Source organism: Pristiophorus japonicus, chromosome 18 (genome assembly GCF_044704955.1).
Source record: "Pristiophorus japonicus isolate sPriJap1 chromosome 18, sPriJap1.hap1, whole genome shotgun sequence".
NCBI lineage: Eukaryota > Metazoa > Chordata > Chondrichthyes > Pristiophoridae > Pristiophorus > Pristiophorus japonicus.
This window is the reverse complement of record NC_091994.1, coordinates 83,618,151-83,633,841: the sequence shown is the minus strand read 5'-3', so window position 1 is coordinate 83,633,841 and position 15,691 is coordinate 83,618,151. Positions and strand designations below refer to the sequence as shown.

Genomic DNA, 15,691 nt, shown 5'->3' with positions numbered 1-15,691 from the left:
CCCATTCAGTTACCATAAGCCAGTGGGCCCAAGTTCTGATTTCTGTTTTCTTGCTGATAAAAAAAAAATGACCAGAACCCTCGATAGTGTCAATAAATGGTAACATCACCATGTTATTCATGGATATACATCAGGTAACACAAGAGTAAGTGGGGAAAAATTGACTTAAAACAAAAACTTTTGGTGTCTTAGTTACATTTTAGAAAATATCAGACAGCGTGCTGAGAAACCTTGTTCAAAACTCAACAGTTGGTGATGACTCATCAGTCCTGCAGTCAGGTTTTAATTCTCAGCTTTGAACATGACTGAACATTGAGGCGGGGATGAAAGGTCAGCATCTCATTGTGTAGATTCAGCACAACAACTTGTATTTATATAGCACCTTTAACATAGTAAAACATCCCAAGGCGCTTCACAGGAGTGTTAGAAGACAAAACAAATAAATTTGACACCAAGCCACATAAGAAGAAATTACAGCAGGTGACCAAAAGCTTGGTCAAAGAGGTAGGTTTTAAGGAGGGTCTTAAAGGAGGAGAGAGAGGTAGAGAGGCAGAGAGGTTTAGGGAGGGAGTTCCAGAGCTTCGGGCCCAGGCAGCTGAAGTCAGGGTCACCAATGGTTGAGCAGTTATAATGCTCAAGGGGTCAGAATTTAAGGAGCGCAGTCATCTCGGGCAGCTGCACTATACCCAAAATGCACAGAAATACCCTGAATATTGGGCAGTTGCGAGAGAATGGTCACCGAGGAGCTTGGATTTGTTCCAGTGACATCAGCAGGCAGCTAATGATAGAATTATTGGGCCCAAATTTCCCTAACCTGTTTTTCTGGCGCCCTCACTCGAGGTGCGCCGCTTTTGTCTGCCTCCAAGCGCACCAAAAAAAGACCTCTGTATTCTGGCCGCTTCCCTCCGTCGTGGCGCAGCGTGGCTCAATGGATTGAGGGCGGAGCCAGGGCCCGGTGCTGACTGCAGTAGCTCCTGGCAGGCCGTTTCTGCAAACGCGCGCTGCAGGCTGTGTGGGACGGGCCAGAAGCACGCCGTCCCTAGCCCTGGCCAAATGGGCTCCCTCGTCAGCAGCCAGAGTGTGCTCTTGCAGGCTGTGTCATCTGATTGTTTTCTTCCCTTTATGTCAAAAGATGATTTGACTCCTTTCAGCCTTGGATAAGGGGATTTACAGATGAGAAACACCAAGAAAATCAAAATGGAACTTTGGTCTGGGAGGGGCCCATGGTGATGGTTCTTGAATCCACCACTGGCGACGCCTTTGACCTGATTGTAAAACTCCTGAAGAGTTTCTGGAGGTCTGGGTTTGTAACTCTCGACCAGATGAACCGAGGATTCATGCGGGTGTTTGATGCCATGCCGGACATCAGTCTAGACGTGCTTCGCAAGAGGGTACTTCCACCTCACCCCCTCCCCTCTCCTCTCCTCTTGCCCCCTCTCCTCTCCTCCCCTCCCCCCCTCTCTCTTCCCTCCTCCCTCCCTCCCCCCTCTCACCCCCTCGCCACCCTCTTCCCCCTCCCACCCCCTCTTCCCCCCTCCCACCCCCTCGCCACCCTCTTCCCCCCTCCCTTCCCTCCACCCCCTCCCCCCTCTCTTTCCTCCACCCCCCTCCCTTCCCTCCACCCCCCTCCCTTCCACCCCCCACCCCTAGCCCTGGCCGAATGGGCTCCCTCATCGGCGGCCCGCTGCGTTCCCTAAGGTAGGACTTCTCTTTTTTATTTGTTATTTTCTGATTGATTTTGGTGCTTTAGGAGCAGGGTTCCTTCTATTTTATTTGTTAATTAATTGCTTATCACTTTTTGTGCTTTGTTTGGTGCTTGGTGGTGCTTTAAATGTAGTTACTTTCGCCGATTCCTTAACTGTAAGTAAGGTCTTTCTGTGCGGACAAAAGTGGACACATACGCTGCCCTAAATTAGTTTAGTACAACTTTTTTCTGGCCAAATTGGCATAAATGGTGTAAGTGGCTGGGAACGCCTCCTTTCGAAAAAAAAATTGACCAAACAAAAAACCTAACTAACTCACTTACACTGGCGCAAATTAAATGGCCATATTTGCAACTAAAAAGATACACCAGAAAAATAAAGTCACATTAAAAAAATGACGCAACACATGGGGAAATTTGGGCCCATAGTTCTACAGGTCAGAGCTGTGGCCAATGCCCAAATAAACTAAAATAATCGAAGAGCAGAACAGGAATTCACCGATAATGGGTACAAATTGAGCGGGAAGGAGAAATGACGACTGCAAATGCTGGACAACAAATACACAGAGAAAACTCTGGAATTGCACAGCAGAAAGAGAAAAGGTAAGTTAAAGTTTTGCGTGTGTACCCTTCCTCAGTGTAAACATCTTGTTCTGGCTCAGTCAACAACTTTGAAGTTAAATTCTCTCTCTCTCTCCCCCATATTAATTTAGTGTTACGATGGTGCCTGGTCTTCCCTTTAGAGATGGTGCCCAAATAAACAGAAATGTGTTCATACATTGTGGGGGTGGGGGGGCAAGAGGGATTCCCATTTCCTGATTTTCATATTGGAATAATTGGTACCTTCAAGCGTATTTGTTCTTTTTTTTATACAATAATCAATCTTCTCCCTTCTAACATTTTACTATGTTAAAAGTGCTATATAAATGCAAGTTGATGACATACATTGGAGTACAAATCTATGGGCATTTTCCAGATTCCAGTACCTTGACCAAAGTGTCAGTCTTTGTGCGTGAGCCTAAAATGTTTCATCTGGCCTTTGAACTGTTATCACCCAAATGTGCACACACTACAACAGGGGGCTGGGAGCGGGGTCACTGAATGGAGAACAGGAAACCAGAGTACTTTGTCCCTTTCTGAGGCCACGGTCACTGGACTAGGAAGAACATAAAAACATAAGAAATAGGAGCAGGAATAGGCCACCTGGCCCCTCAAGCCTGCTCTTCCATTTAATAAGATCATGGCTGATCTGATCATGGACTCAGCTCCACTTCCCTGCCCGCTCCCAATAACTCTTTACTCCCTTACCACTAAAAAAATCTGTCTAACTCCCCCTTAAATATATTCAATGACCCAGCCTCCACAGCTCTCTGGGGCAGAGAATTCCATAGATTTACAACCATCGGAGAAGACATTCCTCCTCATCTCAATTTTAAATGGGCAGCCCCTTATTCTGAGACTATGTCCCCTAGTTTTAGTTTCCCCTATGAGTGGAAATATCCTCTCTGCATCCACCTTGTCGAGCCCTCTCATTATCTTATAGGTTTCGATAAGATCACCTCTCATTCTTCTGAACTCCAATGAGTATAAGCCCAACCTATCCTAAGTCAACCCCCTCATCTCAGGAATCAACCTAGTGAACCTTCTCTGAACAGCCTCCAATGCAAGTATATCCTTCCTTAAATATGGAGACCAAAACTGTACGCAGTACTCTAGGTGTGGCCTCACCAATACCCTGTACAGTTGTAGCAGGACTTCTCTGCTTTTATACTCTATCCCCCTTGCAATAAAGGCTAACATTCCATTTGCCTTCCTGATTACTTGCTGTACCTGCATAGTAACTTTTTTGGGTTTCATGCACAAGGACACCCAGGTTCCTCTGTATAGCAGCACTTTGCAATTTTTCTCAATTTAAATTATAATTTGCTTTTCTATTTTTCCTGTCAAAGTGGATAACCTCACATTTTCCCACATTATACTCCATCTGCCAAATGTTTGCCCACTCACTTAGCCTGTCTATATCCCTTTGCAGATTTCTTGTGTCCTCCTCACAATTCGCTCTCCCACACACCTTTGTATCATCAGCAAACTTGGCTACATTACACTTGGTCCCTTCATCCAAGTCATTAATATAGATTGTAAATAGTTGAAGCCCGAGCACCGATCCCTGCGGTATCCCCTAGTTACAGTTTGCCAACCGGAAAATTACCCATTTATCCCGACTCTCTCTTTTCTGTTAGTTAGCCAATCCTCTATCCAAGCTAATATATTACCCCCAACCCCGTGAACTTTTACCTTTTATACGGCACCTTATCAAATACCTTATGGAAATCCAAATACACCACATCCACTGGATCCCTCTTATCCACCCTGCTCATTACATCCTCAAAGAACTCCAGCAAATTTGTCAAACATGATTTCCCCTTCATAAAACCATGCTGACTCTGCTTGATTGAATTATGCTTTTCCAAATGCCCTGCTACTGCTTCCTTAATGACTCCAGCATTTTCCCAACGACAAATGTTAGGCTAACTGGTCTACAGTTTCCTGCTTTTTATTTGCCTCCTTTTTTTAAAAATAGGGGCGTTACATTTGCGGTTTTCTAATCGGCTGGGACCGCCCCAGAATCCAGGACATTTTGATAGTGAATGCATTAGTTGTAATCTATCACTGCAGCCACTTCTTTTAAGACCCTAGGATGTAAGCCATCGGGTCCAGGGGACTTGTTCGCCTTTAGTCCCATTATTTTACCGAGTACTACTTCATTAGTGATAGTGTATTAAGTTCCTCTCTCCCTTAATTATCCGCTACTGGGATGTCTTTAGTGTCTTCTACTGCAAGGACTGATACAAAATATTTGTTCAATGTCTCTGCCATTTCCCTGTTCTCCATTATTAATTCCCCAATGTCATCCTCTAGGGGACCAACATTTACTTTAGCCTCTCTTTTCCTTTTTACGTACCTGTAGAAACTCTTACTATCTGTTTTTATATTTCGTGCTGGTTTACTTTCATAATCTATCTTTCGTCTCTCTCAACCATGGTTTCTGCTCCCGATTGCTATCAGTACTGATAACGATTGAAGCTGGGACCTTCCTTCAGTGACATTACAGTGCAATACTGTGGGAATGCTGCGGTATCAGAGATGCGGCCTGCCCAGTTTGCGAGGGGTCCGACAAGGAAACAGTGGTCATCCGGGGTGCGATTTTCAGGCAGGCCTGCAAATGGGCCCCCAGCATTCCCAGCCGAAGCAGGTGGGAGGCACGCTTCCATATGAGATTCAGGGTCCTACGCTGGCTGTTGGAGCAAGTTTGCAATTTCAAGTGCAAATGGGTAGACTGCGCGCTGCATCCACTCTGCCCATTTGTACCAAGGGGCGAGCCCTTCAGGGGCCAGTTACCAGTTGCTAAGTAGGCCCCTCCTGGTGTAGCTTGCTGCCAACTCTGGCTCCGCTCACCCATGGAGATGCTGGATTTTCTGGCCCCCCCAAATTTGGTGATCTGCCCACTAGCTCTCCTTGAGTACTGGGCAGCTCGCTGACTATATAGTCAAATGAGGTCTGAATCCTCCCGTTAAACCCAACAGGCAGCCGCCGCGGACTGGGCAATTCGGACAAAAGTTCAAAATCGTCTGAGTCATCTTTCAGGTGAGACGAGACCTTAAAGGAAGTCTCTGTCTGCCTCTTCCAGTGGTTCAGATGGACATAAATGATCCATGGCACTAATCAGAGGTGCAGGGAATTCTCCTAGCCAACATTCTCTCTTCAATCAATGCCAGTAAAAATAGATCGACTGCTCATTCACTTTTTGCAAGACCTCGTTGCGTGCAAATTAGCTGCCACGTTTGCCCGCAGAGCTAGTTGTAATTGTAAACGGTATATCCATTTCATTTTACCCATGGAGCCAATTTGCCTCTTCCAACCAGCCATGAATAAAAAGTTATGTTTTAAAAAGTCAGTAGCCGAATGTTGTACCAAACTTCATTCACTACATTCTGCTTCCAGCTTTCAATTAGCGATTAGCATTTAGATAACATTGGATTTCAGACAGCTATTCGGAGGTTGCTAAATTTTAATTTTGCAAATCCAAAAATGGGAGTCAGAAAAGCAAAGAGCGATTGCCCAACTAAGACAGTGGATGGGGTGAGGGGAATATATTGCTACAACTAATCTGCTCCTCACTCTCCTTTCCCCCACCCTCATATTGAGAAATAATCTGACCTGTTGTCAATGAAGACTGGACTTTTATTTCTGGGGTCACTCCAAGGCTCCAACATCCAGTACATATTTTTCTACAGCATCCTGGGTTACTGTTTAATTGCTAAATGCATCACAAAGTGGATTGTGGTGCAATGGTGGGCAAATTGACTATATTTTCATCATCACTAACTTACAGGAAGTGTAAATTGAAAGTGTAGCATACCTTAACAAATAGGTTCATCTGTGATAATGATTTGGAAGTAGAAATTCATTTTTATTGCCTGCATTTGAAGCCTAGATACTGACTGTGCAGATTCAAGATAATGAAGAGAATGGGCACAAACCATCGGGGTACTTTATTCAGTGGTGTAATATTCAAATACAAGTTAAACATTAGGAAGACAGGAGTAAGAGGATGAAGGGAGTTATCAGGGAACGCCACTGAAGTAGTCATTACAAATAGGTTCAAGATTTCTGGGGAGAGAAAGATCTGAGCAATATTGCAAGAAGGCTGAGTTCTTGAGTTGATCTACAGAAGGAGGTTTGGCTTATATGGCCTAATGGCTTTTTCCTGCCTCTAAAAATCCAACTCTTTTGCTATAAATTTCATCAAGGGATCTTATTACAAATGATGACTGGAATCGGCTAAAGTAGAGGCCTTGGAGTAGGAAGTATGGGAAGAGAGATCTTGAATAGGGAATATTATAATTCTGAAAAGTAATTCTCAAAAGTAGAGTCACAAGATTGTGTCAAGCTGTGGCTCAGTGGTAGCACTCATTACAACAGTGACCCCACTTCGAAAGTGCTTCATTGGCTGTAAAGCAGCTCGAGTTGTCCTGAGGTTGTGAAAAGCGCTATATAAATGCAAGTTCTTTCTTTTCACATCAAAACCAACATTAAAACATAGAGAGATGATCAAATATGTACAAAATACAGAACATTAAAGACAATGGAACCTCGTGAGGCTTTTTCCTAGCCTTACCTTCAGGTCCTGACATTTTGAGCCATACATAGGCATATGACAGGCAAGCAAGGGGCACCAAAACGGAGCCTTTGTTTTTCCATCATCCTCAATACAGAACCAGCCAGGCTGGTTATCTTTAGCTGGGGATGCAGGAGAGAAAAAATAAATCAGGCACTCATCAAGAGGGTTTAAAGAGAAGCATGGCTCTAAGCCTACTACATAATACTCAGAACACTTCAAGCATCGAGTTCCCAGCACTAATTCTAATTTAATTCAGTTATAATTGGTTTCAAGTGGTTCAAAATATGATTTAGTACAATTTTTGTTAATCCTACAGTTTTCTCTCTCCTCTTCTCCTAAAGTGACTGACTCATTTTGGAGGCTTCGGATCACCCTCTGGTACCTTGTTCATGGGGACATTCATTGTGCGTCAGCCTTAACCGTGTCACAAAGCTTCGGACCCATGGGCACATCACAGGGGAGCTCAGTCCAGCTACCACGCCCCATTCCCAGCTGCACATCACGACTCCAGTTGCGACACCCCTGTTGCTGGCCCGAGCCGTGATCACCTCATTTAGCGACTGATGGGAAAGCAAAGCCAACACCTTCGGAGTTTGCACGCCTCAGTGTTACACCGGGGAATGCATTCATCATAGCCGCCTTCAAGAGAACTGATCCTTTAAATGCTGATTACAAGGTCCTGTTGCAAACACTGTAATTAAAGAGGAGGGTCCGCACTAAATAACTACCATATTCCCACTTATCTATTATGTGGATATCCTTTCAATTTAAGAGAATGGTTACGGGACTATTTTGCGGCCCACGTATGCCGAAAACGATTATAATTCATTCTGTGCAATGAATTGCTGGGTATCATTTTGCTAATGTTCTATAAATTGCTGGTGTCTTTTAATTAAGTGCCCTCGATATGAAGAGACACCAACACACCTTACTAGTACGGCTAATTAATCTCGATAACAAGCTGACAGATCAAATTTATGAAGTGAATCCTGTCAGCTGTTGCAATTATTCGGTATCAGAATGCACAAACTGCTCAGCAGGGGGTTGTTCATCGTTTCAGGTTGATTCAGAACATGCTAAAGTTGTTCAACAAGACACTGTGAAAGTAGGGGGAGAGAAACACTTGGGGATCACTTCACCATCTGCTAATAAAGAGTAAATGGCAGTTACATCCATTTGTATCCTTCTTTCTTTCTTGCAAAGTGGATAATTTCTGCTTCGAAGTACTCCACTTACTTTAGCTAAAGTTAGTATAAGTTTTAGGCCGAGTGTAAGGTTGCCACTCATTAGTGCTGCAGTCACCATTTTGAGCAGATTGTTGGTATTTTCTTCAATGTGCACCGGGTGCCAAAGCTCTGATTTTCTTCTTTTAAAAAGTCTATTGTTTGCCCCATTATTTCTGGAAGCATGGTTAGGATTTTCAATTACCTTTCATCTTCAAGCAAAAGTGCGATTAGAACGCAAGCCATGATTCCAGTCCCTATCCTGCCCCACGTGTCATGTATCTCACACTACTGTACATAACTGTATCTTACCATGCTATACATGACTGTATCTTACCATGCTATACATGACTGTATCTTACCATGCTTTACATGACTGTATCTTACCATGCTTTACATGACTGTATCTTACCATGCTATACATGACTGTATCTTACCATGCTTTACATGACTGTAACTAGAGATGACCTGTAACCACTAGCTTACCTTACCACCAGGGGTGCACTTGCAGGAGACACTGGATACCTGTCCCAGGCAGGTATATAAGGACAGGTCTCAGGCAAGTGTGGCATTCGAGAGCTGTGTAATAAAGGTGCAGGTCCTGAGTGACCTTGACTTCAGCACGTGCCTCGTGTGAGTTTGTATTGCAGGGACAGGACTTTACACCACTGAGGTTTGGACTTGGCAAAAGTCAGTAATCCGAGGCTCAGACTTTTTACTGGAGCTCATTTACCTTCCGCATATCTGGTCATCTTTTCAAGCATGGATGGATTACCAAGTCAAAACTAAGGTGTATCTAAGCTTTTCCAAATAGTCCACCTGCTGACTATATCATTGATGTAGTTGTTCATAGAGAAGCTGCACAGTCCAGAATCATCCTGCCTTCTCGACTTTGATGAGAATACAATGCGGACACACACCCGTGCCCACACTCGGCAGATTCAAGTGCCCATCAACACAGCGACTTGAAATCACAACCAGGAGTATGTGAAGCAAATATAACCTCTTACTATTGAGTTAAAAAGTGGCAGAAAGTTTCAGGCTATAGATTCATCGTATCACACAGACCATTACCTACTTAGTGCAACTTTAGCCATATGCAGCCGATTCACCCAGGAGATTTTACTGCGAGCATTTGGAGTGTTAAATACCACCATAAAGCTGACCGGCCTTCCAGACCTTTAGGAAAGGGTAAAGACGGAATGGGGGGGAAAAAAAGACAATTAATCACAGTTTAGTTTACTGGTCAGCAGAAATCTTAAGCAGCTCTCGGAAAGTAAAGCAAGAGGCTTTTTTCTTTTAAGCCGTTTCTGTACGACTCTCTCAGGAAAGCAGCTTTTGAAGGCTGCTGTAAATTATAGATTAAAAGCTAAGCTTTTTCAGAAGCAGCGGAAAGGCATCTCTGGAAGCAGATTTAGAAAGCTGCACCCTTTAGAAATGTGATTTTGCGAAATCAGTTATTAAATAAGACATTTAATGCTCAATGCAGCAGAGATACGTTTTTATTAAGAAACTTTAACACATCACATTTTTTTTTTAAAAAAGAGTCAATTAACATATTTACGACTTTCAATACATTAGCCGGGAGCCTGCCGCAGCTCGTTGCCCTAAGTAATGTAATCTGGTTTAGTTGGTGCTCATGCAGTGTGCTGTTGAAACATTGCGAAGCAAGGTGCTGAACATGTATTTAATTAGAAAAACACAAATCATCCTAGTGGGATCAGACTTCAATAGTTTCCTCGGTTTTGTTTTGCCAATTTTCTCCCCTCCTCGCTTGGAGATACTGATTATTTCAGCATTATAGTTCCACGGGCACTGGTAGCCTTGGGTACCTTACTCTGGTGGCTTAACTTGGTGTGCAAGCCTAAATTGTATGTTAGCAGGCTATTCCACTGTCAAGGGCATCACATCCAAGTCTAATCTCATCCTCAGCTGATTCCAACACACGTGTACTTTCCATCCAAGGATGGAGGAGTCAGATCATGATCAGAGGCAAGAACCCTAGCTGATTTTCCCCACTCCCAGGGAGCGGAGGCTAATTGTATTCGCGCCAACTACTGGCGTGGCTGCGATTAGACCAAGACCATCCCAATCTGCATGGTTCAGTTATGCATTGCCTTGAACAAAGAGCTTTTGAACATGCACTTTCTTAGGGGGGGGCGGGGGAAAGAATGCAGCTATTGGGACCAGGCCTCCATGTCCCTTTACCCCATCGCTGCCTACTGGCTCCCACCACCCACCCCCCACTGCATGGTGTCACCCAGACCCACCTTGCATGGCTAGTCTTGTTGATCTTTCTCTTCACCAATCCCTCCCACCCAAACAAAAACAAGCATCAAAAATAACTAACCCTATGTTATCGAAAGAGAAAAAAAACAGCTAATGCTGGAAATATGAAGCAAAAAACAGAGAATGCTGCAAATGCACTGTTGGTCAGTCAGCATCTGAAAGGAAAAGTAAAGTTATTGGGCTGAAAATTCCAGCCTCGCCGAGTGGGTACGAAGTGCACACAGACCCGGCGAGGCCTCTCAAAAGCCGGTTCTCGGGGCACGATGCACAAGCGCCGAGAACTGGCTTTTCCGATCTGATTTCTAACAGATTCTATGCATCCCCAAGAGAAGGACATCCGCACAGCAGAGATTGGGCTATTTGCCTAACTCTTGCCCAGCAAATGTCCTTCAAACTTTTACACCTGGTAAAAGCAGGCATATAGCTTATTTTTAACCAGCGTAACACTTTTAAAACATAGAAAAATTAAATTTAATCATTCATTTTTATATTAAAAACCCTGTCTATTAAGGTAAGTTTATTTTTAACCCTATTCAATTAATTTTAAATATGAGAGGTTTTTTGTATTTATTGTGCTGTGTTTCGGTGTTTTAGGGGGTTACGCTCATTGATAGTAATGGGAACTCATACAAATGGAGTTCCCATTTTTATCAATGAGAATACTGCATAGTGATTGGTGGTCCAGACCCATGTGATTCCTGCAGATGCGTTCGTATGTGGAAGACATCTTCCCGTATGCTGCGCAGCGAATGAAGGCCTCCGACCGGAATCGTAGGTTCCTCCGGGACCAACAGGTAGTTTCGTAGATTTTTTTTTCGGGTCAGAGACATTCGTCTGAAGGAAGCCTCCAACAGCAATTTTCGGCCCATGTTTTGGGTGAGATCAATCAGCAGAATGTTCATGGTCAGACAGGTGAAAACTGAAGATTGACCAAATAAAAGGAGAACTGATCGAAGCCAAGAGTACAGATATGCTAACTACTTTCACAAACAGGGAGCCAAGTGTATTCTATAACCTGTCCAGCAGAAAAAGTCACCAAGATAACCTGGTCCCTTCAAAAACATTTTGCGACGTCGTAGCTGCAGGTTGTAGTTTTTTTTAAAAATCGACAATTAAATGAAACTAGGCCATTGGCACAGAAAACGAGAGAAATTCAAATTGTCAAAATTAAAATGATTCTGCTGGACAGTGAATACTATTGCCGACTTGTTCATAAATAACATTTTAATTTGCTAATTGAGCTCTCCCTTCCTCTTCTCACCCGCTGCCCTCCCCTTACTTGTCTGGTTTCCCTGGCAACAGGAGACGGAGACGGCACTTGTTTGCTGATTGGATCTCGTCCTCTTTAATCCTGATCAATCTCTGCAGGGCTCTGGTCCAATCCTGGGCTACAATGAGGTTGAGATTCTGGGAAATGAGACAGATCAGAATAAGCTATCTAGGATTGACTACATTATTATTAGAGATCCTGTGAAAGAATGTGGGCAAAAAATATGTACTGCAGCAGTTTTATGATAAAAAAATGTCAAAGCTACACAAACAGAGAAAGGGCCATTATACTCAATAAACCTTTTCCTTATTTATATCATAGACAAACCCTGCCTTCCCTGCCCTCACCAAATCCCTCAATCCCTTCTCTCGGTACTTGAATCTTCGGCCAAACAGCCACTTCAAAGGCCTTTCCTTGTCATTTACATTAAACCAAGGCCACATCTGCCCTCTCAGGTGGACGTAAACGATCCCATGGCACTATTTTGAAGTAGAGCAGGGGAGTTATCCTTGCTCTTCTTCGAAATAGCCTTAATCAACATAACAAAAAAGACAGATTATCTGGTCATTATCATATTGCTGTTTGTGGGAGCTTGCTGTGTGCGCGAATTGGCTGCCGCCTTTCCTACATTGCAACAGTAACTACACTCCAAAAGTACTTCATTGGCTGTAAAGCACTTTGAGATGTCCGGTGGTCATGAAAGGTGCGATATAAATTCAAGTCTTTCGTTCTTTTTCATTCGGTTACTCTTTGGGTGAAGCGGTTCTCCTTCACTTTAAGTCATAGTCCTAATTTTTTTTGGTAAGGCTCGTTATTGGGAGTCCTTTGCTATAGTGAACAACTGCCTGGATCCACTTGCTGAATCCGCTACATATGTGTGGAAATTACAACACCACCTCCATGAGCCACTATCCTCCTTCCCAGTCTTTCCAACCTTGCACTGCTACAGGCCTTGGCCTAAGATTTTTCAACAATAAAAGATTAAAAAATTCCATCGTGAGCAATTTATAAAATCACTATGAGAGGCAACTAACAGGTGGGACTATAGAGTTTACATCCCCGTTTTGCAGAAACATCATGGAAGTGTGGTCTCTGTTGCAGTTATTAGTGGAGCGTCTGGCAGCCTCAGTGGACTCTGCAGCAGAACCCCACTTAAGAAGCGATTAAGGACCAGTTAGTGGCTTCCACCTTCACGGAAGCACAGACTGCAGCTCTGGTGACAGATTAGGCAGTATCCTGTATACCAGGTTCCAGACCCCGACAGCAAGGAAGAAAATACAGACTTGTATTTATATAGCGCCTTTCACGACCCCAGGACGTACCAAAGCGCTTTACAGCCAATTAATTACTGTTTGAAGTGTAGCCACTGTTGTAACGTAGGAAACGCATCAACCAATTTACACACAGCAAGCTCCCACAAACAGCAATGAGATATTGACCAGATAATTATTATTTTTTTTTTTTAAATTGATGTTGGTTGAGGGAAAAATAATGGCCAGTACACCGGGGAGAACTCCCTGCTCTTCTTCGAACCATGGGCAGAGGGGTCCCGCTGCAAATGGGACCTCAGTCTAACATCTCAATTGAAAGACGGTACCTCCGACAGTGCTCCCCTGGGTTGCCAACCTAGACTTTGTGCTCAAGTTCCTGCAGTGGTGTCACTCAAGACTGTGGTCTCTCATTCAGGATTCGATTAGACCAGCTGTCCTTTGGATCAGCGGGGCCACACATCCAGGAGCTGCCGGGCGGCTGAACTGCCCGACACTGCCGACTCCCAGGATTGCAGCACGTACCAGGCCTCCAGTCTTGCCCCTCAGAGAACCACACCAGTGGGCCATAGGAGGTGGCTGCTCAGGAACAAGCACAGTATACTACAACTATGTGGAATGCACTAGCTGCAGCATATTGCAGAGTCCTTCCTGACCTGTTAAAACATCAAAAGTGCCCCTTTAAGACTGCAACGGTCCTCAACGGCCACTCTGATAGCACTCTGCTGCTGTTATTTGGGCAAGTTAGTTAGGTCATTATCCAGGAGAGCAGGGGGCAGGTCTCGACACCTACAAGCCATCAACTGACATTTCCTTCCTTGAAGAGGTTAGGGAGGCCTAAATTTTGAAGGATGAATGCACTGTGACAACTTGCAACGTATCTCATATTGATGTGCAGGATCCTTTGTATGTTGGCACACACAATCTATACATTCAGGGAGCACGCACCATTCTGGTTGAGACTGACTTTGAAGTGGAAAACCAACAGAAATGGCTTCTGCCCCAATTTTCTACTCAAATTATAAAGATGCTCCAATCTTGCACAGAAAAGAAAGCCGAAAAGGGTTTGGAAATTTGGGGGTGTTATTTTTGTTGGAAGGCCAGAGTTCAGGGGTCATACCTGATAAGTGCCATGAAGTGTGCTTATGAGCTGCGATATCTGGTTCACAACAACCAGATCCTGTTGGAGTTCCTGAAGCTCCTGGTAAAGCCGGGGAGGACCCATATAAATCTTACCTGAGGGAGAAAAGGAAAATATATTACAGGACGAGTGATCAACACCAAGCATTTATAGACAACGTACAGGAGTGTCAGAACTCCAATTCACTAACTGGCAATTAATGCCAGACCTGTGCAGCATGTGCTCTCCCATACAGGGCTCCCCCTCTCCTGAAGGCGTTGATTCACGCTGGCACGTGGCTCCAAATGCATCCGCTGTCTTTCTGATATCTTACCCAAGTTGACATTCTTCATGCCTGAGCTGAGACAGAGTGTCGACAGGCTGTTTTTGGGGGGGGGGGGTCAGGGCACCAGAGTTGTCATCGTGCACAAAGCTATGCTTTCTATGGTCCAGCAGACCCAGCAGTGTAACTCAATACGATTGGTTTGTTCTATTCTACAATGGGTATTGGTGTCAAATAGAACACCCACTGCAAAAGAGCCATAAACACCCCGATGATAGTATGTACAAGTCTGTTTTAACCCGGTTACAGATATTATTATATATATCACAGAATGATACAGCACAGAACGAAGCCATTCAGCCCATCGTGCCTGTACAGGCTCTTTGAAAAAGAGCTGTCCAATTAGCCCCACCAGCCCGCTCTTTCCCCATAGCCTTGCAAATATTTCCACTTCAAGTATTTAGCCAATTCTCTTTTTAAAGCTATTATTGAATCTGCTTCCACCGCCCTTTCAGGCAGTGCACTCCAGATCATAACAAAAATAACCGTTCACCATTACTCTCTGCTCTCTGTCCCTTGGCCAATTTTGTATCCACGCAAGCCACTGCCTCTTTAATCCCATTGGCTTCAATATTGCTAGCAAGCCTATTAACAAGACTGAAAGCTACTTCCAGTTGCTAGTTCCACAGCAAAGTCAGACTTACTTGATAGAGAGGTAGAGGAGGTCTTTTTACTCCCTGGATGCTGAAAGATTATTGTATCCTTGTCGTAACTTTTCCCTTCTTGGCCAACTTCCACCACCTGAACCTGCGGCAGTGGGGTGCTCCATTTCACAGTGTACTTCGGGCCGACCGGAACCAGGCTGCCAATATCTGGCTGGCCCCTGGAAGAGAGATTATGGAACAGGAATGAAATGCTACAGTACAAATCACTTATTACTCACTGACTAGAAAAAGAGCTCGATATAATTCTAGCTTCACTGTACAGGAGAGGGAAGATGGGGGGAAACACACTACAACCCAGCTCCATAACTGAAAATATAGGGCACCGCTGCCAGTTCCTGTTCCCCTATAAACCCAGAGGGTTGGCAATAAACACAAAAAAATATATATTTTCTTATGGGGTGCGGTGGGAGGCGTTGTACTTTTTCTAACTCCATGGTTTTCATCCTTTATTGAAGGCACGGACCAGTGCTGGGCAACAGTTCCATGGACATCAGCTATCCTCAGGTACCTAACATAGAATCATAGAAATTCACAGCACAGAAGGAGGCCATTTCGGCCCATTGTGTCCGCACCGGCCGACAAAGAGCTAATCTCACTTTCCAGCTCTTGGTCCATAACCTTATAGGTTA

The 15,691-nt window shown here is 44.2% G+C and overlaps 1 protein-coding gene across 1 annotated transcript in view; it reads right to left on the bottom strand.

Annotated features, from left to right (window-relative positions):
• arhgef10lb (Rho guanine nucleotide exchange factor (GEF) 10-like b) overlaps positions 1-15,691 on the bottom strand; it is a 224,859-nt gene that overhangs the window by 30,406 nt on the left and 178,762 nt on the right. The window contains exons 17-21 of the mRNA XM_070860199.1: positions 15,042-15,220; positions 14,055-14,170; positions 11,676-11,803; positions 9,186-9,286; positions 6,882-7,003 (exon numbers count right to left, since the gene is read on the bottom strand). Of these exons, the coding sequence (XP_070716300.1) occupies positions 6,882-7,003; positions 9,186-9,286; positions 11,676-11,803; positions 14,055-14,170; positions 15,042-15,220 (646 nt within the window). The remainder of the gene's footprint in view (positions 1-6,881; positions 7,004-9,185; positions 9,287-11,675; positions 11,804-14,054; positions 14,171-15,041; positions 15,221-15,691) is intronic.